The sequence below is a fragment of the Delphinus delphis genome, chromosome 12, assembly GCF_949987515.2.
Source record: "Delphinus delphis chromosome 12, mDelDel1.2, whole genome shotgun sequence".
NCBI classification, from domain to species: Eukaryota; Metazoa; Chordata; class Mammalia; order Artiodactyla; family Delphinidae; genus Delphinus; species Delphinus delphis.
Genome location: NC_082694.2, coordinates 87,814,043 through 87,839,953, shown reverse-complemented (window position 1 = coordinate 87,839,953; position 25,911 = coordinate 87,814,043). Strand labels below are relative to the sequence as shown.

The window sequence follows — 25,911 nt, the reverse complement described above, 5'->3', positions numbered from 1 at the left end:
CAACCCCCAGCCAAATGCTCACCAGGCGGGAGACCTGACAGCCATGAACCTCGTGGGGATGCACACCCAGACCTGGCTTGTAGGAGCAGAAAGAGATGAGCTTTTCTGGAAAAGAAGTTTGCACCCAAGTCAAAATTTTACAGTAGGGGAGTGGTTTCACTAATTGCCCATATTCCTAAGACGCGTTTATGCAAGACCATGTTTAAAAAGTTAATGACATGGAAAAGTACTCAAAAGAAATGTATATTTACATAATACGTGCATATGTTAACGGAAGGGACTGAAAAGTAATACTAGATGTTAAATCAGTCACAGCAAAAGGATGAGCACAATGGCATTTTTATTTGCCCTTCTGTGACTCTGAACCTCACATTTTTCCACATTGTGTGTGTGTGTGTGTTGTTTTTATAACCAGAGGGGAAAAAATCATCAAAATTGGTAAATGTTTTGCCTTTAAAAAATAAAAAGTGATTTAAAAATTATAGTGATAGTGTGACATGCTCTGTAATTGAACAGTATATACAGCGATTAAAAGGGACGGTCTGGACATGTATCCACATGGGCATATCCCAAACCTGCTCAAATAATCAAGATTAGGACTGTACATACAATGAAATGCCATTTATTTTGAAAATACAAACATTGTTTGTAGGTACACGTCTGCAGAACTGGAGAAAAACAGGTGCAGGAACCACGTGGCTCAGTGAGTGTCCCAGGGGAGCGAGGAAGGGGCTGGGGGATGGTCCTGGGAGACTCACCAGTGTCTGCACAGCGCCAGGCCTTTTTTTAGAATGGTGGTTTTTTAATGTCATCCTTTATGCTTTCTCTCGATTTCTGGAAATACAAAGTAATTGACACCTGGTTGCAGATGGTTCCCACTGCTGCCACGGAAGGCCAGCCGGTCCCTGCGGGTCGGGTGTCACGACACAGGGACACTCAGACAACCTCGTCATCCTGGGGCCTCAGCGGCCCACGGGGAACAGCGCTAGTGCCCTGGGAGGGGCGAGGCCTGGCCTGGCAGTGGGAGCCGCAGTGCAGGGCTTTCCAGGCTCCACAACCCTCAGGGCCCGGGGAGGAGAGAGCACACAGGAGCGAGGGGAGCAGAGTGAGGAGGGTCGCTTTCACCAACAGCCTTGGCGGGAGCGCTGATGCTGCTGGACCGCAGGCGCCCGAGACCCACGGCCCACAAGGGTGTGCGGCACCCTTCGCGATCGCGGAAAGCAAAGCCAAACCAAAAACCGGGACACAGCGTTAAGTGTCCCCCCGTCCACGATACAAATACTTCAATCCATACCGTATACTCGAGCCACAGAGAAAACGTCAGTCGTTCCTTCCACGTGCTGACGCTAACAAGATGAGCCGTTCAGGAAAGCAGTGCTGGGGCCACACCCAAGGTCTACAGTGCGTTTTCCAGGGGCGTGGCTGGGGCCCATCGCGGGAAGGGGGCTTCACACGCTGCCTCGGAATTGTTCGGGTTAGCGACGCGTGTGTTCATGTTCTGTGACACTCACCTGCATGTGCACGTGCACACAACACACACGCACACACAGGTCAGGCCGTGCAGGACGATTCCCTCAAATAGACCTGTGGAGCCCGGGACGGTCCCTCCGTCCCCATGAGGCTCGCCCAGGGCCGGAGCGGCCACTCGCCCTGGACCCCACGCAGCGCACGCTGCCAGCTGCGCATGAGGACCAGGCCCGGCCGGCACGGAGCTGGGCTGCGGCCCCGAGACCCCGGCCGCCACCTGGGGGAGAGGGCCGCTCATTCAGCGAAGTCCGCTGGGCCACCAGCGCTGTGATCCGGTGCAGCTTCCACGGCCTTGGGTCCCCTCGCCTGGTGCTCACGGCCAACCCCAGGCACTCCCAACAGCGGGGCATCTGGCGGGTGCCGGGCAAGGTGGGAGAGGGCGCGGGAGAGACTCGCTTCAGCCAGGAAGACGACGGAACAGCCCACGGAGGACGCCCCCTCGAGAAGGCGCCGATGTGGCCAGCAGACAACACAGGCGCCCAGGGTGACTGCGATGCCAGGTGGCCACGTGCGGCCAGACAGCAGGGTGGACTCCGGCCACCAGTCAGGAGCCTTCAACTAAGGATCCCTCCGGGAGGACGTGACCCGGGTGCACCCATGCGGGGTGGGGGCCGGGGACCAGCGGAGCCGGGGGACAGCGACGGGGGCACTGACAGACACGTTCCTGGGGCAGGACCAGCAGGGCCGGCGGCGACAGGGAAAGGGTTTTGGTTTCAGAGACAGGCGCCGTCCACCAGGACGACAACCTGGGACACCTGCGAGCAGTGCAGACGGTGCCCAGGGCTCCATCCTGGCCCACGGGTGTGCCGGGTCCTCCCCACACCCAGCACTGGGGAGACGCCGGCCTGGGGCCAGCCCTTGCTCACCGCCTGCACGACTGTGGGTGGAAAGCTGAACCCTCCCAGCCCCAGGGTCTCATCTGAAAGACTGGGTTAGTTTCCCGAAGCTGCCGCAGCAAATCACCACGGACAGGGCAGCTGGACACCACCCGTGTCCCCCACCTCACGTGCAGGCCAGCGGTGCGCACCCCAGGCGTCTGTGAGCCCGGCTCCTCTGGGGGCTCCGGCTGCAGCCCCCTCCTCGGTCCTCAGGGGTCCTCAGACGTCTGCCTCCGTGGCTGCTCTTCTTGTAAGGGCCCCAGGCCTCGGTTCAGGGCCCGCCCTCACCCAGGAGGACCTCACCGAGAGCCCTGTCCAATCACATCTGCAAAGGCCCTATTTCCAAATAAAGTCACGCTCTGAGCTCCCAGCTGACGTGAGTTTTCGGTGGTTAGTATCCAGCCCACGACCCCTGCCGGTAGCACTCTCGGGGGGATTAAAACGGGTTTGTTAGATACCCGGGAACAAACCACCTGCCGTGCTTCTGGGTCCGCGCGGGCAGCCCCTCCGCCTTACACCCTCTACAGCCCCCAGGGAGTGTGGCCTGCCAGCGTGTCCTTGTGTGCCCCCTCCGTGCCCCGCAGGGGCCATCGATAACGTCGGGGCACCCCACGTCCTGCCTCACCAGACAGCCATCAGGGTTAATTAACGATGGGGCGGGCCCGAAAACATGGGTGCAAAAGCAAATCGCATTGATTTCATTGTATCCTTTGCTCGGCTCCTGTAGCACGCAGATGAGACCCCCTTCGGGTTTTAGAACTGGGGATTTCTTGGAAGAGTTTGTGCAAAACAAGCACAAGCATCTTACAGCTGGAAAATAAAAGGCATTAAAACACAGTAACAAGACGAAGGCAAAGGAGGGGGCCTGAGCGGAGGGCTGCTTTCCTTGGAAGATCAGACCTCATTCCACAACAGGTCGCTGTGCACACAGGCCCAGGGTGCTGAGCTGCAGGACGAGCCAGCCCCAGACCCACCGACCTGGGTGCCCTCCTCCCATCAGGACCCTGGCCGCTACCGCATTTCAGAGGGTGCTTCGAAAAATAACGACTTCCTAAGGCAGAGACGTGAGAACACCTGGGAACTCAGAGAAGCAGCACCTGCTCCCTGGGAAGCTGCCGAAGGTTCTCCCAAAGCAGCAGGGCGCGGCTATGCCAACAAGCGGCCCCAGCCCCCCAGGCTCCTCCCCTGCCTCCAGAAGGGCCCCTCCCGCCCCAAGGCCCCCAAGCACACCGGGAGGATGCACGCTGGGAGCTTGCAGCACCCTTGTCCGGGGCTGGGGTGCGCGCGCGCCCACGCTCAAACATCTTTGGAGGCAGATTTCCCATCTTCGTCAGCAGGATTAGGGCTGTGCGATTCAGTCCCGGTGCTGAGCTGCCTGGCGGCCTCGGCAGCCAGGGGAGCCCCCTCGGTCAGCGGAGGGCTCTCCACCGCTCCTGGATGCCGGAGGCCGGTGTTCTGCGCCAACACGAGAAGCCTGACTTCATTTTCCAAGGGAAAGCTCTTCAGCTTCCAATGTCAGTGTGCCATGGACCGGGCGGCCGCAGTGGGGTGGCGTCAGGAGGGGCCCACGAGGGGTCGGTGCCGCAGACCCCAGGGCTGGCTCTCCCTCTGCGCCAGGAAGGGGCCCCCCAGAACCCGACCTGCCGGCCCCTGCTCCTGGTCTGCAGCCCCTGAGCTGCGGGAACTCGGGGCCTGTGCTGCGTCCCGCGCTGGTGGCGGGGACGGACGGAGACACAGGGCTCGGCCCGCCGGCTCCGGAGCGGCTGTTCCCCGCGGCAAGGCTTGCGGCAGCCCTCACTTCTGAGGAGCTGCAACCCGCAAAGTAAGCGTGAACCCTGCTCTGATCCGCCTCCAGGGGCTGCTGCCCTCGCCCGCGGGCTGCCGGGGAGGTGTGTTAGAACCCAGGGAGACGGGCTCCCTCTTCAAGCGATATAGGCCGCGGTTCCTCGCCCTGGCGTGGAGCCCGAGCGGCTCCGCCCCACATCCGGGAACCGCGCGGCTCCTTCCGCACGTGGGAGACGCCCGCCGCCTCTCCTCTGAGCTCCCGACCCAGAACGCCAGCCCCGGGAAGCGTGCGGCGGGAGCTGGGAGAGACCCACCCCTCCCGGGCAGTGGGCTGCGAGCAGCGAGGCCCCAAACCCGTCTGCACCGAGTTCCCCGGCGGGGCTGACCTGCGGGACCGAGGGTCAGGCACCTGCCCGTCACCCGGATGCACTCCCGCCAGCCCTGCGAGGCCTGAGCTCCAGGGAGCAGCACAGGATCGGGGTCCCCGGTGGGACGAGGCCCATCACCTGGGCTAAGCCTCGTTAGCAGCAGGCGTCAGCCCTCCCCTCAGCACCTGCCCACCAGCCTCCACGTGACCCCCCGCCAGCCGCGGGCACCACCTCCTCCTGTCCTGCTCCGTGTCTGAGCTCTGGCTCTGCCTGCAGGGTCGGGGGGCTCTGCCTGCAGGGTGGGGGGCTCTGCTCCTGACTTCCGGCCAATCAGCCCGCACCACCACCTGCTGTGGCTGGGCACCGCCCCCGCTCGCGTTCCTACCAGTCACCCCATCAGTACCTCCTTAAAGAGACTGACTCCACCTCCACTCAGGATGACTCCTCCCAAGGAAACTGAAAAGCCGTCTGGGGCTTACCAGCAATTTGGTCCGAACGAACGCTTCCTCGCAGTTCACTAAGGACTGCCACCAGCTTCCGGGTGTGAACCTCTGGTTTTCCTGAGCCTGGTGGGAACCGGAGGGTGGGGGGTGAGAGGCGGCCGGTGAGCAGCCCCCGTAAGGGCGTCGGCCGAGTGGCAGGGAAGCCACACTAGACAGACAGGAGGCTGCACCCGGGCTTCGCACATGCGACTGCCTCGTTCTGGCAAGATCGGCATCCGACACTTCCATATTTTAAAGCGCTGCTTTGGTGCAAGAATTCAACCTAGCAGCCGTGTTTTCTCAACCAAAACTTAGGACACGGGACCCGGGGACAAGACACGAGAAACAGGGACCCAGAAAGCAAACCGAGAGAGACGTGGGGTGGCTGCGCCCCAAGCCCCCCGCAGCCCTTCCTGCTTCACCCCGGTTCCAGTCCTGACGAGACCACCACACTCCCTTCTGTTAGAGACCGACTTAGGAGTCTTAATGTTGAGAGTTCAGACGAGTAGCTTACTGTGTTCTTTGTAGACAAATTATCAACTATATATGGACAAAACTAAAAACGTAACCAGTAATCTATAATTTTACTATCCAGAGAAAGCTACTGAGAATATTTTTTGGGGTGTAATGTATGTATATTGTTACCGAAAGGAGACTGTATTTTTTCTCTCAATAGATTATAAATAGCTTACATTTCAAAACGTATACAGTAATATCATTGGTACGTGAGTGAACACAGATGAAAGTAAATATAGGGAAATTCGCTGTAATATACTTACAACTTCTCTGTGGGTGTGGACGGAACGAGTAGATGAGAACTCTTATCTGAAGGGCAGAAACAGCTGAACGCCCGCAGCGCTCTACCTGCTTCTAATTAGCGACAGTCAGTGGAGCACCTGGCCGGGAGGCTATCTGCAGCAGGGGCGGGGGCTGCCCTGCTCGCCCACCACCTTTCCTTCTGGATAAACGTCAGAGACGACGGAGCCACGCCCACTCAGGACACACGGACGAAGCACACAGAGCGGAACACCCTAGGAAGGCAGGAGCCTTAAAGGCTGGATTTCGAGCAGGGAAAGTACCGAGCGGCTAAAACGTCAGTTTGCTACATGTTTAACCTGGATCAAGGCAGGACAAGGTTGGCCGTTTCCTGGCTTGGCCACGCCTGCCTCTGGACGGAAACCACGGCACGGGCCCAAACCCGGCTGTCTCCTCACACGGTCGGGGTGCACGGCAGACACCCTCAGTAGGAACAAGGGGAAAGCGGGCATTGCTTTAAAGTGCCGACACGTGAACCAGTGTGAAGCTACCCCCAAGGGCAATTAATTCACGTTCTGGCTCATCACATCCCAGCCGCAGCCGCCCTCCAGTAAGTGCTACATGCCTTTCAAGAGAGGACACGTTTGTAAAATAACACACGTGGAGTCGTGTCTTACTCAACAAGCGGGTGCACCTGGCTCCAGACGGACAGCTCAGCTCACAGCCGTGTGCTCCTGGGAGACCCCGACGTAGCGTCCTGACGACTGTGAACGCACGAAGGACCGTGCTCTCTAGCGCTGTGCCAGGCCTGCAGAAGGAGCCGCCCTTGCTCCGGGGCGTCCCTGGAGGCTCATCAAGGGAAGAACGAGGACAGCAGCACGCAAGGCCCTGGGGGGCTGGTGGTGTTATCATCGTGCTGCCAGCGCACACGTTAATCCTAAAATTCAGAATTTCCTCTGTGCCGTGGACACACGCCCCCAAGAACAATGTGGAAGTGATGACAGATCGCTTTTCTTTTTTTTTTTTTAATTTGGCCGCACTACGCAGCATGTGGGATCTTAGCTCCCAGTTCGATCTTAGACCGGACCAGGAATCGAACCCGTGTCCCCTGCATTGGGAGCGCAGAGTCTTAACCACTGGACCACCAGGGAAGTCCTGACAGATCACTTTTAACATAAAGATTTTTAATCCAGTTTAAAAGAAATACTTAAAGCAAACTGCCCTTCAAATATGAGGTTAATTTAGGGTTTTTCTATGATTATAACGAATTAGGTATAATTGTATCTCAGAATTGTTAACTAAAAAAAAAGGTACAAGTGTTTCTGTTAAAATTCAAAGGCTTGATTGTAAAAGAGATTTACTGTAGGGAGTTTAACCTAGAAATCTCACCTGGAACAAGTAATAACCCAGATAAAATAAAAATTAATTATACACACATACAATCCCACAAAGGATCTAACTGGGGTGATTTTAAGGAACCACATGTACCAGAATATAAGGTAACTCCAAGCCACAAGCATAACGTTAAGGCAGCTACTTTATCGTGAACAAAAACGTGGCATAATCAAGAGAGGGTCCCCCTAACACGCCAGCGCATCCCCCATGGCACCCCCTACCCAGCTTCCCCCGTGTTTTGGGAGAAAAGCGTCTTCTCTCTGCTCACTCCTGTCATCCACTGTCACTCCTTCGCACAGGGCAGGCGTGGCCTCGCCTGGTATCTGCTTAAAGTCCAAGAATCGGGTCCAGATGGGGCAGCTAAGTGGCTGCGTTTGGGGCGCTGAAACTCACTGGGTCGCAGCTGAAGGCATGAGCTGACACAGGGCCACTGACCACTGATCCTGAATCAGAGAAAATGAGCGGATTTGCCCAGATCTCCACAGGTGCTTCCACGTGCAAACCGGTTCTATAGCTGCTCCCATTAAAACGTATTCTGATCCAACAGTCTCGCAGAGGAAAGCTCACCTAGCCTCAAGTCTACAACACAAAAGCAAAGAGAATACGACTGCTTTTCTGCTGCATCAGGCCTGAGACCTTCACAAGAGGGGCCGGGGTGCGCCAGGCCCCAGGGCACCGCTACGCCGTCTGCGCCAGAAACTCTAGGTACTGCCCGCGGGCCTCGAAGTGGTCAGCCGGCCGGTTGTACGCCGTCCACACTGGGTCTCCCACAAACAGCCGCATGGCCTTCACGTAGTTCTAGAAAATAAGCAAACACAGCAGCAACGGTTAGACCAGCTACGGAGGTTAACGCTCCTTGCTGTTTTATCCCTGGGTCTTAGCACTTTCTTCCATCTTCTGAGAGGCAGCGTCGGTGCCACGGCGAGAAGGCCTCGTGCTCGGGCGGCCAAAGCATCTGCGGCTCCAGCTCAGCGCTGACCCTGCACTCTCTCGGCAAACACCCCAGCCGTGAGCGCTGACCCCGCCTGGGCGTGTGCCCCTCCTCCCCTCCTGCTTCCTTCGGTACCGGTTTCCCACGAATTAGAAGGGAGGGCAGCCTGCGGCACAGTAGAAACGTGCACACCTGTCCATCCAGGGTTCACCTTCAGCAATTTATCCCTCAGGTACACTCACATAAGTACAAAATGACGAATGTGTGAGGTTACTTATTACGGCACCGTTTACAACGGCAAAAAACTGGAAACAGTTGGCGTACCCATCTTTAGGGGTCACCCGTCAATGGGATAAATCAGGGTACGCCCCACAGTGGACACCAGGCGGCTGTAAACAGGAACGAGGCCCTTTACATCCTGAAACGAAACGATCCCAAAGCACGACGAGCAGAAAGAAGGAAAATGCAGCCCCGCCTGCGGCAGTCGGCTGCCTCCCGAGGAAAAGGGAAAGGATACTGGCTCACGGTCGCCTGATATGGGCGACAGCGCGCTAAGGAGATTTTTAAGGACATACAGTGGTTACTTTCAGGGAGAGATACTGGGCACTGGGAACAGGGGTGACAAGGCGACCCTTCTTCACACACCGCCTCATAATCCTGAGTTCTAAACCTAGTGCGTTCAGTTCCCAGCCAAAAATCGTGCGTAAATCTCAGATTCGTCCGAATCACACCCAGAGACCCTCAGAGCCGCCCTAGTCCTGCTTCTGTGGCCGGTCTCGGTGGCTCTAGTGCACGACTGTTAAGGCCCAACTGAAATGCTCTTAAAATGACGAGGGAGCAGTGACCCTGAGACCCGCACAAAGCCGGACCCCTGGACGGATGCCTCCCGCTGACCTGCGTGCACGGGCCCGGGCGGGCGTGGGGCCCTGTGGCGCCGGCCACTCGCTCAGAGGTAGGTAGCATCCTCGCCTCACGCCGCAGGACTGAGTGTCCACGTCCGTGCACAGACCAGGCCCCAGCAGAGAAGACGAAAGGCCCACCTTCTCGTCCAGCGTGAAGCGGTGGTATATCCCGGCGGGGAGAGTGATCATGTCTCCTTTCTCCATGAAGATCCGGATCCACCTGTCCTCTTTATCCCTCACGTCGAAGTACCCACTGCCGTCCAGGATGTAGCGGATCTCATCATCCAGGTGTAAATGCTCCTCATAAAACATCTTAATCTAGAGCAGGAGGGGTTCTCGTGAGCCCTGAACACCAGGACTGAGCTGCCAGACACGTGCTCCACAGATAGGAATATCATCCTACGTACGAGGGGGCAGGAGCTACAATGCTTTGTGGAGCCGACCGGTGGACTAGCGGGAAAGGAAAGAAGGAACACACGGCGCTTACCGCGTGCCGGGCAACGCTCTCAGTGCTTTATATGAATAACTCACTCAGGTGCTCTCTGCAGATGGACAGATGAGGGATGTGGCTCAGAGAGGCTGGGTCGCCAGCCCAACATCACACAGCCTGGGTGTGTAGAGCCTAGACTCCCACGCAGACATCCTGGCTCCTGCAGCACACACGGCAGGCACGCTGATCGCACGCACACACACATCACGCGATCACACACCCCATCATGCTGATCACACTCGCACACACACATCACGCGATCACACACCCCATCATGCTGATCACACACGCACACACACATCACGCGATCACACACCCCATCATGCTGATCACACGCACACACACATCACACGATCACACACCCCATCATGCTGATCACACACGCACACACACATCACGCGATCCCTCGCACACACCATCACGAGATCAAATGCACACAGCAGCCGCGTTGATCACACGGGCAGATCAGAAGCCACGTGTGCATCTGAGGAAGGCAGTCACCGTCTCAACAAACACTTTCCACGTGTCCAAATGTACTTTTGTGTTTTTCAGATCTTTATCCCTCTAACGTTCATAATAAAAATATTCAAATACGAACAAAAGTTGAAAGAATCCTACAGTAAACGCCCATCTTGCCCTGTTATGATCTCCCATCTCTCCCCCTCCTGCGCAGGAGTTTTAAAGCTTTCCTTGAATAATGTCGGCACGTTTCTGGAAAATCCACAGATGTTTGGAAAATCACCACTGACAGTGAGAGCACAGCACATGAACGCCTCCCTGTCAACCCCGTGGGCCGGTGAGGCTGTGAGGACGGGCCCCCCGCCGCTCGGGGCCCAGAGCCCCCGGAAGGTCAGCACAACTGAGCATACGCTGACCCCGCACCCCTTATGGGGTTCACCCTGAAGAGACGCCCTGGCGACACACAATGTGCACACGTCACTCCCTGCCGTACTGGCCGTAGGACACTGGGAACAATTCACAGGCCCAAGCAGAGCGGGAGAATACACAGCAGACGGGAGTCACCATCACAACAACCGGGGCCAGCGGCGCGGGGCACAGCGGGGTCAGCGGTACGGTGTGGAGGAGGCGGGGACACGGATCTGCCCTGTTGCGTAATTTTGGCTTTAGAACCTAGTTATGTTTTACACAGACATAAATAAAATGAAAACAGGCTTGGGGGCGGTGGCAGGGGGCCATACGTCTGAAATCAAGAGAGACGCTCATAACCAAAGAAGGAACAGAAAACTCATCTAAGTACCTTCTGAACACATTACTTTGACTACATCCTCAGTCTGAGACAGGACCACAAACAAGCCTGGAACTCCAGGGACCGGTCTGCTGTTCGTAACAGCGTGGCTGCAGCTGCCACCCCGGAAGCACGGGGTGTGTAGAAGGGCCGGCGGGACTGGAGCCGGGTTCTTGCTGTGGGAAGACAGAGACCCGAGTCTCTCTCTACAGACTGAGGAGTCGTCCCAGGAGTGTGACTGGACTCAGAGGCATCAGTGTGAACCAAAGATTGCTCTCACACGGACATGCACACACACGGACACACAGGGACACACACACACACACACACAGACACACGGGGACACACACGGACACACACACACGGACTAACACGGGGACGGACACACACACAAGCGGACACACACATATACACACGGATACATACATATACACATGGGCACACACACAAACACATACAGACACACACAGACACACGGACATACAGATATACATATGTGCGCACACACATACAGAGACACACGCACACACAGACACACAGACACACACACAGACACACGAACATACACATGGATACACACAGATGGACACAAACGCACAGACACACACACATACGTACACGGACACACACATATACACACATGGACACGCACACACACACATGGACATACACACAAGGACACACAAGTACACATACACACACGGACACACACACTCTCTCTCTCTCTCTCTCTCCCCCCCCCCCATCCAGTTGGCAGAAGGACCTGGGCACTGACCCCAGAGTAGCAATGAGGGCACCAAGCGCCCTGTCTGGGTTTCTAAGTCCCCGGAAGAACAGCCGATTCCAGGGCCGGGTCAGGGGAAAAGCCTGGAACACGCTGACCCAGACAGCACGGAGGTGCTGATGAGCATGAGGGGACGCGTCAGGAGGGCAGGGGCCACTGACAGGGGTGCCCACTTGCCGAGTCTGGAACAATCTGAACATCAAAGTGGATCGTGGCAGGAATGGACTACAGAGCATTAAATAAGACTCCATAAGCCCGTGTGGATGTACATCAACAGCAGAGAACGGAGAGGCAGCTCAGTACAGGAGGATGACGGCTGGAAGGGCACCGTTTTCACCCTGACACTGACACTGTTTCAGGCAGGAACCATCAAGATTTACTAAAATCACCAAGTCAAAGTTTGATAGAAAACACGATATTCACAGTCGAAAAGTAACTCTCCACAAATTTCTTATTCGTTACACAGGGGAAAAAATGGTCACTTCACAACGCAGAAACTTGATGGGCACCAGCCTAACCAAGTTCAGCATCACCGGTGACACAACCCTCTGACAGCACGTGCCTCCCGACAGGGTACCCTGGGCAGACACAACACCACTTCTGTAGAATTCCTGCCAAAAACGCACAACCTGAGTCTAACCACGAGGAAACCTAAGGCAAACACGAGATAATCAGATAATAAAGAAGTTTGTTTTACAAGAACAAGAGAGATAAGCCTGTATTAGGAACAGGGTTTTATTTCAGGAGAGAAGCTATTCTACAAGATGGTAATGATGAAAATAATCTAACTACTAGCATTTACAATATATGAGCCCCTTCTGTGGAAGATGGGAAGTCTAAAATTCCAAGTAAGAAAACACCATTTAAATCTCGGAGGATCTCATGACTCAGTAGGGCACTTGGTGAAAACTTTCGTCATTCTGTAAGGTGTTATAATATTTGTGCTCTGAGTGACAAGAATAATTTGATATAGAACAAAGTAAGGAGATAAAAAACACAAAACACATCTATTTTAAACAATTTTGGTGTCGCTGCACCACTTTCATTCTTAGGTCAACGTGTTAAGTGTTGGTTCACCTACTTATATTTTCTTTTTCAGGAACACACACAGAAGACATCCAAGCTAATAGAAGGGAGCCTTCCTGGCGGGTTCAGCAGAAAGAGCCTGAGACCAGGGGGAGGACCTGGGTTCTGGGCCTGGCTTTATCAACATGACCATGGGAAGCGGTCCACACCCCCTCCAGGTGTCCAATGATAAGACTAAGAGGCTAAAGCTCAGTGAGCCGTTTATTTTCCTCATAGCGTCACAGTTCATAGCTCAGCTCGATGAAAGAAAAAGTCTTGGGACCAACACAACTGCCAGCTTTTTTTTTTTTTTTTGGCGGTACGTGGGCCTCTCACTGTTGTGGCCTCTCCCGTTGCGGGGCACAGGCTCCGGACGCGCAGGCTCAGCGGCCATGGCTCACGGGCCCAGCCGCTCCACGGCATGTGGGATCTTCCCGGACCGGGGCACGAACCCGTGTCCCCTGCATCGGCAGGCGGACCCCCAACCACTGCGCCACCAGGAAGTCCCTACACAGCTGCCAACTTTTGTCAAGAAAGAAAAATTCTAAGACAACTATTATTGTCGCTATTGTTTCATAACGGAGTCACCTTATTCCTGAGAAAGCAAAGATAACAATTCCAAAAACAAGGCAGTCACTTAACTTATTAAAAACTCTGCACATCTGTTTTCTCATTTTGCCAAGGATCAGTGGGTTTCTTTATTAACGGGCACCCGGGAATTACCATAAAACTAACAGCTTAAAACAATGCTGACTTCACTTCCATATGAGATGGGGTAACAGAAACTGGATTTCCCCTCCCACCTCCAACAGTCAAAACAAACACAATATAAGAAAGAATGGTCTGCAAAACACCAGACACCAGGAAAGGGAAGAAAGTGACCCGTGAGGCAGAAACAAGAGAGGGGAACCCTACTCCTGCTCTAGCTCACACCTTGAGAGAGTTCTCAGGCGGTGGTGCAGGGAGCGGGGGACCCAGGCAGGGCACCCTGAGCTGAAGAGCAGAGCTGAGCATCTGGGGAGACCAAGGGAGCTAGTATGCAAGACGGGAGTACCCAAGGAGAGAACTTCACAGAGAAAATCCCAAAGACCCGCCGAGGATCTCCCTCCAGTTTTCTTCTGAGAGCGCATCAGAATGGGCCTAGGAAGACTACCTGAGGCTGGGAGAGAACCACTCGGATTCTTCAGGGTTGAAAGGAGCAGCTCCTGGCACTGACACCGATCCAGGAACAGTGCCTCTCCTACCAGTCAGACTGGGAAAACCTCACTGTTCACGGGGCTTTGTGTGGTGTACACAAAGGAACTGTGCTTCCTTAGTGGGGAATAATTAGCTACAGGTTGGTCTACCTAACAAGTCTTAAAGGAAAGACCCAAAAGGATCAAATTGTTTCCAATAAGCTTACATGCATTCCAGAACAAAACTCAAGAATATTTATACTGATACAACAATATCCAGCACCCAAGGGAACAAAATCACAGTGTCTGGCATCCAATCAAAAATTACCAAACACGCAAAGAAGTGAGAAAACATGACCTTTAACCAGAAGATAAATCAATCAACCAAGACCAACTCAGACTTGAGTTTCCAAATGGAAACAGGGACTCATGCAACAGAGTAAGGAGCATCAGAAATGCTAACTATACGGTAATTAAAGAGTATTTTTAAATAGGATTTAAACCTCTTCACAATATAATTTACTACTTAAAAATGAAAACAGGGCTTCCCTGGTGGCACAGTGGTTGAGAGTCCGCCTGCCGATGCAGGGGACATGGGTTCGAGCCCTGGTCTGGGAGGATCCCACATGCCGCGGAGCAACTAGGCCCGTGAGCCACAACTACCGAGCCTGCGCATCTGGAGCCTGTGCCCCACAATAAGAGAGGCCGCGACAGTAAAAGGCCTGCGCACCGCGATGAAGAGTGGCCCCCACTCGCCGCAACTAGAGAAAGCCCTCGCACAGAACCGAAGACCCAACACAGCCAAAAATAAATTAATTAATTAATAAAAAATAAAAAAATAAAATAAATAAAACCCTAAGGCAATCACTAAAACATTTTTTTAAATGATAAGCTAAGAAGAAAGAAAACAGAATCACACAAAATGCTCAATTAAAATCAGACAAGGAAGAAAAAGAGTACATTTTTTAAATAATAAAGGACAAGTATAATAAATTAAAAGTTACAAATATGGTATGTATCAATCCAACCACATCAATAATCAATTTAATGTGAATGGTCTAAATCCATCAATTAAAAGACAGAGACTGTCAGAATAGATTAAAAACAAAAAACAAACAAACAAAAAACCCTCTAACTATATGCTGTCTATGGGAAATCCACTATCAATATAAATACACAAATAGGTTAAAAGTGAAGATCTGGAGAAAGAAACACCATGTTAACACTAACCAAAAGAAAGCTCAAGGAGGTACATTACTTTCAGACAAAGCAGACTTCAGTACAAGAAACTCACAAGGGATAAAGGTGTATACTATGTAATGACAAAAGGGTCAAATCTCCAGAAGGACATAACAGTCTTAAACAAGTATGCCTCTAACCACAGTAAGGATACAGTTGAACTGAACAGCACCATCAATCAACTGGAAATAATTGACATTCACAGAATACTTCAACCAACAACAGAACACACATTCTTCTCAAGCTCACATGGCGCATTCACCAAGAGGGACTATATTCTGGCCCATAAAACAGGACTCCACATATTTACAAGGACTCACATCATACAAAACACACTCTCTCACTACAATGGAGCTAAATCAGAAACTAACAGAAGACAAAGCTCTGGAAAAGTCCCCAAATAACTGGAAACTAACATATGTCAAGAAACCTACATAGTTCAAAGAAGAAATCAAAAAGGAAGTTAATTCGGAGATATTCTAAATTGAATGAAAATGAAAATTTGTGTGATGCCACTCAAGCAGCACACAGGGGAACATTTACAGAACTAAACACCCATATTAAAAACGAAGAGGGCTTCCCTGGTGGCGCAGTGGCTGAGAGTCCACCTGCCAATGCAGGGGACACGGGTTCGTGCCCCGGTCCGGGAGGATCCCACATGCCGCAGACCAGGTGGGCCCGTCAGCCATGGCCGCTGAGCCTGCGCGTCCGGAGCCTGTGATCCGCAACGGGAGAGGCCACAACTGTGAGAGGCCTGCGTACCGCAAAAAAAAAAAAAGAAGGAAGGCTTCACGTCAATGACCTCAGCATCCACTTTAAAAAATTAGAAAAAGAAGAGTAATTAAACCCAAGGTGAGTAGAAGAAGGCAAATAAAGACAAGAGCAGAATTCAAGATAATAGAGAACAGAAAAACAATACTGAAAAATCAATGAAACCAAAAGCTGTTTGGTAAGATCAACAAAACTGATAAACTTCTAGCGGAACTTGGGCAAAGGAGAGAAGGGACACAAATTACCAATATCAGGAATGAAGGAGACAGCACTACAGATTCTACAGATATTGTGAGGATAATAAGGGAATAGTCTGAGTAACTTCATGCCAATGAATCTGACAACTCAGATGGAATGGACAAATGCCTTGAAGGACACAAACTACTTAAGATTATTCAAGAAACAGATATTCTGGATAGCCCTATATCTGGTAAAGAAATTGAATTCGTAGCTAAAAACCTTCCTACAAAGAAAGCTCCAGGCCCATATGACTTCACTGGTTAATCTGCCAAACGTTTAAGGAAAAATGAAACCCATTCTACACATACTCTTCCAGAAACCTGAAAAGGAGGGAGTATTTCGCAGCCTATTCTATGAGGCCAGCATTACTCTGATATAAAACCAAAATGAAGACATTAAAAAGGAAAGAGAAGCTTGTGTTTATTAGTAGCAAATATAATGATTCCTCTTTTCAAATACTTCAGAGTTCCCTCACCTTTTCTTCGTAATTTGGGAGTTTGTCTCTGCATATGGTTATTATGTCCATCCAGGAGTAGTTTCTCTCCTTTCGGATCTTCTCTAATTCCGGATCATTCTCATATTTGTCGGCATCCAGCTAAAAGAGTTTAAAACACAAACAGGAGGCCACATGAGTGCATCGAGACATTCTCTCTCTGGATCTCCAATATCATACTCCAAATTTATCATCCAGTCCTTTGTCCATACTAAACCAACCTTCCTCCCCCTCCTTTCCCTATTTCTTTTAATGGTTTTCCCACTCTCCATAACAGCTAAAAACTACGCAGTTGTGTTTAATTCCCACCTCCCTTCTCCGCAACGGTCCTGCCTGGGGGATTCCAGTCCCACCGTCAGGAGCCCAGGGGAAGCTCTCATCGCCTCAAGCCTGTCCACACCGCCATGCCCTGTTCCTCTGCCACCAATCCGCTCTGCAAGTCTAACTGATCTCTCGATAGCATCTCTTTGGTTACGTTGTTTCCTTGGGCCAAAACACCTGAAGCTGTCAGAGCCTACAAATAAAAGGCAAAATCCTTAGACAGAGACAAGAGGCCTTCTACCACCTGGCCCGGGCTGCCTTTTCTACTCCTCTGTCCCTATTCCCTGTTTTTAAAACACCTACATTCTAAACCAAATGCGATTATGGGCTGCTCTTCAAAAACACCCGATGCTTCACAGCCCCACACCCCTGCTCCTGACACCTTCCTACGCCTGGAACGGCCTTTCCCTGTTTCCACTTATCACAATCCCATCAACCGTTTAACGTCCTTTTTTTTTTTTTTTTTTTTTTTTTTTTTTTTTTTGCGGTACCCGGGCCTCTCACTGCTGTGGCCTCTCCCGTTGCGGAGCACAGGCTCCGGACGCGCAGGCTCAGCGGCCATGGCTCACGGGCCCAGCCGCTCTGCGGCATGTGGGATCCTCCCGGACCCGGGCACGAACCCGTGTCCCCTGCATCGGCAGGCGGACTCTCAACCACTGCGCCACCAGGGAAGCCCTAACGTCCAATTTTAAGGTCATCTTCTTCATGAACCACACCCCTGGGTCCCAAACACCATGACTATGAACTCCTCCTTAAAACTACTGGCAAAGAATTTCACACATTTTGCCTTATGTTGCAATAAAATGCGCATGGTATCCCAACTACTGAACAGCAAACTCAGAATACCTCAAAGTACTAGTCGGCGATACGTTAGCTGCTAAAAGACGACTCCCCAAATGAGCAGATCCACACAGTACGCACTAGTGCACCATCCACCTTGAAACCCTGCTGTCGCCGCTCAAGCGCGGTGATTATTAAGAAAGGTACGAAAATACAGAGTAAACGAAGTTTAATTTCGACAGCCCTTTGCCTCACCATCCAGAGCACAACGAGAAGGCAGGAGAAACTGGGTTTGATCTCCTGGAAAACCGCAAAGGTGACTTTTACAGCGTCTTACTGTATCCTTTGGGTACATTCAGAAGTTGGCCACCGTCTCACACCCGCTCTTAAACTGTCACATGTACCGCGAAACCCGAAGTGCAGGGATTTGCAGTAAAACTAACTTATTTTCTTCTCAGAACACACGCGATACTGCCCTGAAGACACCGCCTTCCAGGAGGTCGTGGGGGGCGCCCCGGCCCCTCCCCCGGAGACCCGCACTCGCCGCGGGCCCTCCAGGGACCCCAAGCCCTCCCGCCCCGCCCGTCCCGCCTTCAACCCGGACGGCCGACGACCCCGCCGGCACCGGACCCTCCGCCACGTTCCGACGGCTCACACCCTGCCCCCGCCTCGCCCTGGGCGCCAACACCCCATCCCCCCAACCCCCAACCCCCCAACCCCCCAACCCCGCTACTGAGCCTGCGCAGTGCGCACCACGGCCTGGACGCCGACCCCCGGCCCCGCCGCCGGGCATGCGCAGGGCGCAGGGCGCACGGGGTCCCATCATGGCGGCGGCCCCCGTTCCCGGGGGCGCGGGGCGCGCGGGAACTCAGGGATGAGCGGAGGGCTCGCCCGCCCGCGACCCCGCCCCAGAGCTCCCGCCCCGCAAGACCCCGACCGCGCCCCCGGTCCCGCGTACCTTCCAGTAAAGGACCCCGAGCCCGCGCAGCTGCTCCAGGCCGACCGGGCGCGCGGGCTCCCCGCGGTGGGGGCGCCGCGGGTCGTCGGCCGACTTGTCCATGTACCAGGCCTGCACCATGGCCGGGCCCGGGGGCAGCGTCGCCGCCTGACCCCGGACCTGCTCGGGCCGGTCTGAGCCCGGGACCTGCACCCGGGACCCGCGCGGGCTGCCCCTCCCCCGACCCCTCCCCCGGGAGCCGCCGGGAGGGAGGGAGGGAAGGAAGGAAGGAGGGAGGGAGGGTGGCGCGGGAAAGGAAAGCGGGAGGGAGGGCGGCGCGGGAAAGGAAAGCGGGCGGGACGCGCTCCGAAGGCCCCGGGCCGAGGGCTTCCTTCCCGCGGGCCGGCGGATGGGCTCCGAGCGCGGGGCAGGTGTCCCCCGAGGGCTGTCTGCCGGCTCGGCTCAGGCCCGGTGACCACCCGGAGCCGAACCTGAGCGGGGCCAACCGCCCACCCGTGGCTGTCAATCAGCTCCTCGTGCAGGAGGCCGAGTGTGGCCCGGCCCTGCGTGAACTCAGTCGTCCGGGGGAGGGGCTGCTTGGCCGGCACTGTGTTCCCGCTGCACGGGATCGGGTATAATTCAGCGCCCTCGAGCACCGCGCACATGCCTCGCGGGGTGAGGGCTACAGTCTCCTTGAACATCCAGACGCCATCTTGTGAAGCAATTTATACCGCGATTAAATAGTTTGTATTTTACAGCGAAGAAAGCAAATGCCAAAAAAAAAGAGTGATTTTTGTTAAGCCCGTGCCGCTGAGATGGTGCACAGCTGTGGCTTGAGGCCAGATCAAGTCACCACAGAGGACCCCCGGCATCATTCCGGGTGGGATATTGTACTCTCCGTCCCCCCATGTTTACAGTATCAGCAGTCTGCAATACCACCCTATAATTTTAAATTGCTTCCTTTTTCCCTTTTTCATCTCATCTCCTTTCCCTATATAATGTCATGTCCTAGAATAAATACAAGCTTCCCAATCCTTGAATTTCTAATCAGTTTAGCTGACAAGGGGGGAAAAATCCAGCTGCTCAATCAGCCTAGGTTTATCTCTTCAAATCGATCAATCAAAGAGATCAGCTTATCTCAGCCATTCACCCCAGTGTCTGTAACAGGGAATCAAGTAACTAGAACACGTGTGGGACTCAGGCTGGACCGCTCTCAGACAGCACATCCCCAAAGCAGACAGCTGACTCTAGAACCTCCAGAAATACTGTGTGAAGAGCACACTTTTATTTCAATTCGGTTCCGTTGCACCCTGACTGCAAACACAGGATGCAACGTGTGGGCACGTGCCCACATCCTTCTTAGAGAGCCTGCCTCTCCAGCGCCTCACTTGACAATTACTGCTCATCCTTCAGGGTTCCACGTGAGACATCACTGCCCACTTCTTTTCTGCCCCTCACTGCTCTCCCCTTCCCTCCTCACCCTTCTCACCACTCCCTCAGGTTCCCAGATCCAACCACAGCCTCTGTTCTCATCAGCCAGTTCATTACAGCCGCCACTCCCTGTTCCTTCAGCCCGCTCCTTACCCCGCCCCCCCAGTTGTGGCTCCTCTCCGCATGCCCACAACATTGTGGAGTGTCCCAGGGCTAATAAGTACCGCAAAACTAACGTGGCCAAACCGAACTCGAGTCCCGCACATCCAAACATGCCTCTCTCTATCCTTTGCCAACTCCGTAAACAGCAGCTCCAACCACCCAGTGCCTTGATCCAAAAGCCTCGGGGTTTTCCTATTTCCTCTCCCTCACCCTCAACATCCAGTCCTACCTACAGCGAATCCTGTGGATTTGAGCTTCCAAACACACCACAAATCCCCTCACATCCCTGCGTCCTCCTCCTCCTGCCTGTCGTCTTGCCTGATGGAGCTGCTGACAACTGGAATCGACCGCCTGCTTCCATCTCTGCCCCACTGCAGTCCGTCCTATGCAGAGCGTATACTTAAAAACACAAACCAGGGGCTTCCCTGGTGGCACAGTGGTTGGGAGTCCGCCTGCCGACGCAGGGGACACGGGTTCGTGCCCCGGTCCGGGAAGATCCCACATGCCGCGGAGCGGCTGGGCCCGTGAGCCATGACCGCTGAGCCTGCGCGTCCGGAGCCTGTGCTCCGCAACGGGAGAGGCCACAATAGTGAGAGGCCGCGTACCGCAAAAAAAAAAAAAAAAAAAGGCGAACGAGCATAATTCCCCAGTCCCTGTGAGCATGCTTCACGAACTGATTTCCTTCAAAGAGTGAAAAAGAAGGAAAAATAAATAAAAACTAACTAAAAAAAAAAAACAAAAAAAAAACACAAACCAGATCATGTCACTGCTCGACTTTAACCCTCCTTGCTAACTCTGCCCTGGCTCCACGGCCCGTGTGGCTGGCGCCTGACCACCTCTCCCTCTTGTTCTCTGCCCTCCGCCTGCCCGGGCCTCCACCTGCATCTCCTGCCCCTCCTCGCTGCCAGGGCTTTGACATGCAGTTGTCCCACCTTCCTTCTTTGCTCTTCCTTTCTCCAAGCACTTTTCTCCTGCGTACTTCCATTTTTCAGCGTAAATATCCTTTTTTTTTTTTTTAATTTTTTTGGGCTCATGGTGCAGCTTGTGGGATTTTAGTTCCCCGACCAGGGATCAAACCCGCGCCCCCTGCATTGGAAGCACATAGTCTTAACCACTGGACCGCCAGGGAAGTCCTGTCGGTTGTTTTCTTAAAAGACAGGCTCGGGACTTCCGTGGTGGTACAGTGGTTAAGAATCTGCCTGCCTATGCAAGGGACACGGGCTGGATCCCTGGTCTGGGAAGATCCCACATGCCGCGGAGCAACTAAGCCCGTGTACCACGACTACTGAGCCCACACACCACAACTACTAAAGCCCGTGCACCTAGAGCCCGTGCTCCGCAACAAGAGAAGCCACCGCGGTGAGAAGCCCGCGCACCGCAACGAAGAGTAGCCCCCCCGCTCGCCGTAACTAGAGAAAGTCCGCACGCAGCAACAAAGACCCAATGCAGCCAAAAAAAAAAAAAAAAAATATATATATATATATATATATATATATATATATATATATATATATATATATATATATATATATATATAAAAGGCTCAGTTCATTTTGGGGAAAATGTCTGCCAAACACCCTGGTTGGAATAACCATAGTTATTTGGTGGCAAGCTCAGCTTGCAGCTCAATCATACAGTAGCTTTTTCCCTCAAAACAACCAGGGAACTTTGGCAAACAGTAGAGATGCTTTCTGTATGCTTCCTGCTTTGCCCCAGAGGCATTACAAAGATGTCTACTGGGGGGGGGGGGGGTCAAGATTAATAAAATTAATAATTTTTACTATTTCATTAGGACAGTCTTAAGAGAAACGGGGCTTTGTTTTGCTTTGTCTTGTGAGGGACATGATCAATGCTAGTAGTTTTGTGCTGCGGCCCAAGCCACCCTCAGGCAGCAACAACGTGACCCACCCGGCTTCACCCCGTTCCTGCAGCGCGCAGCCCCGGGGGAAGCGGGTACTGTCCTGGCATCCTCACCAAGCTGCTCTCGTCCGCTCACCTGCCCTTTAAGAACGCAGCTCTCTGGAACAGACCCAAACCACTATGCGTAAAATAGAGAAGCAACAAGGAATTACACCCATTGTCTTGTAATAACGTACAATGGAGTATAATCTGCGAAAATGCTGAGTCACTATGTTGTACACCTGAAACTAACACTGTAAATCAACTATACTTCACTGATTAAAAGAAAAAAAATGCAGCCCTCAGCTCTGTTGTTTAGGGTGCAGGTGACTGAAATCCAACAAGCTGCTTAAGCAGACAAAACAAAACAGAGGTCCTGGCTCACGTTACTGAGAAAGGTTAGAGCATCCCTTGCCTTGAGCGCAAGTGGATTTGGGGCTCGGAGGAACTTAACAGCTCTGTCTGTCTCTGCCTGTGTCCGTCTGTCTGTCTCTCTCTCCACATCCCAACTAGCTTTTCTCTGTGCTTTGGCTTAATTCTCATCCACCGGGATGAGCTTTTTGTACATGTCAGGAAACAGCCACCAGTAGCTCTGAAACTGCTTGTAATTCAGGGAAAAGGAGCTCTTGATGTAGTGTCTGGACATCCAGTCTCATGGAAGTTTCCAGGTGGCCAAGCAAGAGCCACGTGTCCACGCCGTGGGTCTCTGTGGGAGTCCGAGGCCCGGTTGTGGCCACGTGGGCAGCCGTCAGGGAAGCCCCGAGCCTGGCAGCCCCATCACGGCCTCAGGATGGACAGGGAGACAGCGTGGCCCCAGGAAAGAAGGAACAGCTGGGCAGACAGCACAACGGATGCTCACGACAAATGCAAACTGCCAAATCCTCCTACTTTTGGAGAGTTTCTAATAAAGAGAATAAAAGAGGTGAGCAAAACGGCTCTCGGCTTCTCATCCTTCTGTGTCTTCAGCTCAACACCCGTCCCTCCCGGGCCCTCAGGCTAACCCCAGTCCAGGCGATGCCAGAGCAAACCCAATTCCACGGCGGGAGGCTGTGTCTAAACTCCTCTCCCATTAGGGCCAAACTTGAGCGAATGTCTTTAAATGGAAGAAGCTGGAAGGCTTTCCGGAACATATAGAAAATGTTCAGGGAGATTGGGCTTAATAAATAATGGAGGACATGGCAATAGCTAGAAGCTACAAAAGACCACCTGGGCGAAAAGCACTGTTTCAGGAGCGTTTTAAAAGAGAGAGCTAGAAATAAAAGTTTTTTGTGAAACACAAGGGTCCATCCATCAATAAATGTAGAGTTAACAGTAAGACCTACGGAATGAAACCAGTGGGACGGCCCCAGATCCCACAAGTCAAGAAGACCTGGCAAGTTCACTAACTCCGCACATAAAAGGACAAGAACTTTAATAGAATGGAGCTGGGTGACTGAGAATTGGATGCCTATGAAACTGTTCTTTTTTGTGTGTATATTTGAAAAATTCTGATACTAATTTTTACAAAAAGTTCTGGGATTTTGAACTGAGAAACAAGCCATCTGTGCATGTAAATTTTTTCAGCTGAAAAAGGGAGCACGAGTCTGGATTTCTTAACAAAGAAGGAATGTTCAGGACCAGCTGCCTAGAGGCCCCAGTCAGCAAAATTTTGTTCCAACTAATTAAAAGGAAAACGTTTCTCTTGATCTTAATGCATCTCTGAAATGAGGTCGAAGACATCCACACAACCTTAGCCTCCTTTTCCTGGGGGGGAAATGCAGGCATATTTACAGCATGTCAGTGAATCATCCCAAACCTTCGTGCCTCCAGGATGAAAATAAAACCGAATGTTTATTCCAGTGTGAGGTCACCTCTCCCATCTTCACTTGTCATCTTTGGGATCCTAGTGTCCCCCAAACCCTTGTTCCAATAAAGCCTTTCCCCAGATGTGTTCCAAGTCACATATGTTGAGGAAACTGACTCAAAAAAAAAGGGTTTTGAGGTCAAACACTGAGGAAACTGCTGATGTTATCTCTCTTCTGAAAACTGGTGATGTTTGTCATGGAGAAATTGTCTAATGGTGACAAAACTTGTCCCCATTCTAGAGTGGCAACCACTAATGCTAAATGTGTCCCACAGAACCTTCTCTGGTAAACACTGTCAAACGCTCAGAAATATCAGAAGTGGAGCCAATGCAGCACCAGAGTGGTAATTAGTAAGAATTTATTGTGCACACACCAAAAAGAGCTTGAAAACCAGGAGGACTCCAACCAAAACACAAAAGGTGGAGAGGGGTAAATTGGGAGATTGGGGTTGACATATACACACTACTATATATAAAACAGATAAATAAGACCTACTGTATAGCACAGGGAACTCTACTCAATACTCTGTAATGACACATATGGGAAAAGAACCTAAAAAAGAGTGGTTATATGTATATGTATAACTGATTCGCTTTGCTGTACACCTGAAACTAACACAACATTATAAATCAACTATACGCCAATAAAAATTTAAAAACAAACAAACACAGAAGGAAGCTGGGGTGTACGGTTATAAAGCAGCAGGTGTAGCAAGGAGGCCGTGACTGCTGACTGTTCACGGTGATTGGCTACAATACTAGAAAATTTTTAAAAGGTAGGGAATTGGTCAGTGGTTACCTCATAACCAATTTGGGGGAAACCATTTGAGTTTTGCCCGTGATTTGCAGAGGCCTAAGCAAGAAATGACCCAGGTCAAGGTGGTCTTGCAAAATAAGCTAAATGAAGCTTTGTTTGTGTGGCCAAAGTGGTTTTGTCTGCTCAGGGAAATTTCAGGGCTGGTCTCCGTTTGTTTTTGATTTTAACCCCGCCCATGTTGGGGGCAGGAAGCAGAAACACGAGAAGGCCAACTGAGTAAAGTAAGTATTAGGACTAAATCTTCTTAGTAATAAAAACCACAAGACTGTATAAATAATAGATACTGAAATCTGAACTATAAGGATCATTTTTCAGAAAGCAAATCTCACTCTGATGAAAAGTAAAACTTTTGCCGAAGTGAGATTCCCACCGGTCAAGTATGCAGTGACTCAGCACATCTGGGCCCTTAAAAAGCTGATCCCCTAAACGCTGGGCTGGGTCCAGCTGTCCCTGAAAGAGTCAGCGGGGCGCTGGTGTCCTCTCAGAGCCGGCCGAGCCCCGCCCCACCCCTTCCCCCATTCTCAGTCTCTCTGCTCCATCCAGTTCCGAATCTCCTACTTCCGGCCGAGAGCCTGCCCCTGGTTTTCTTTTTTTTAAAAAAAAAATTTATTTATTTTTTAAATTTTTGGCTGCGTTGGGTGTTTGCTGCTGCGTTTGCTGCTGCGTGCGGGCTTTCTCTAGTTGCGGCGAGCGAGGGCTACTCTTCGTTGCGGTGCGTGGGCTTCTCTTGTTGCAGAGCACGGGCTCTAGGCACGTGGGCTTCAGTAGTTGCAGCACTTGGGCTCAGTAGCCGTGGCTCGCAGGCTCTAGAGCGCAGGCTCAGTAGCTGTGGCGCACGGGCTTAGCTGCTTCGCGGCCTGTGGGATCCTCCCGGACCAGGGCTCGAACCCGTGTCCCCTGCATTGGCAGGCGGATTCTGCGCCACCAGGGAAGTCCCTGCCCCCTGGTTTCCTGCTCTGCTCAGACCCTTCAGATAAGGCTCTGTGTACCGGGTACGTGCTCTGTGCCAGGCGCTGTCCTGGGCCCTGGGATGCAACAGTAAGCAAACAGGAAAAAAAACTCCCTGGCTTCACAGAGTGTAAGTTCGAATAAGGGGGACAAGCGAAAAGCAACGGCCTGTGGGTCAGATGGTGGCAGGAACATGACACAGGTGAAGAGGAAGAAAAGTGCCAGCCCCGTGCATGTGTGTATGCG

At 52.5% G+C, this 25,911-nt stretch overlaps 1 protein-coding gene across 1 annotated transcript; it reads right to left on the bottom strand.

Annotated features, from left to right (window-relative positions):
- Positions 1-3,696: 3,696 nt before the first annotated feature.
- Positions 3,697-19,192, bottom strand: ADI1 (acireductone dioxygenase 1). Its single transcript, XM_060027157.1, has 4 exons — positions 18,587-19,192; positions 16,510-16,629; positions 9,163-9,342; positions 3,697-7,989 (listed from the first exon to the last, which is right to left on the bottom strand). Exons 1-4 carry the CDS (start codon positions 18,704-18,706, stop codon positions 7,870-7,872), a joined length of 540 nt encoding a protein of 179 aa, XP_059883140.1. The 5' UTR covers positions 18,707-19,192; the 3' UTR covers positions 3,697-7,869.
- Positions 19,193-25,911: the final 6,719 nt, after the last annotated feature.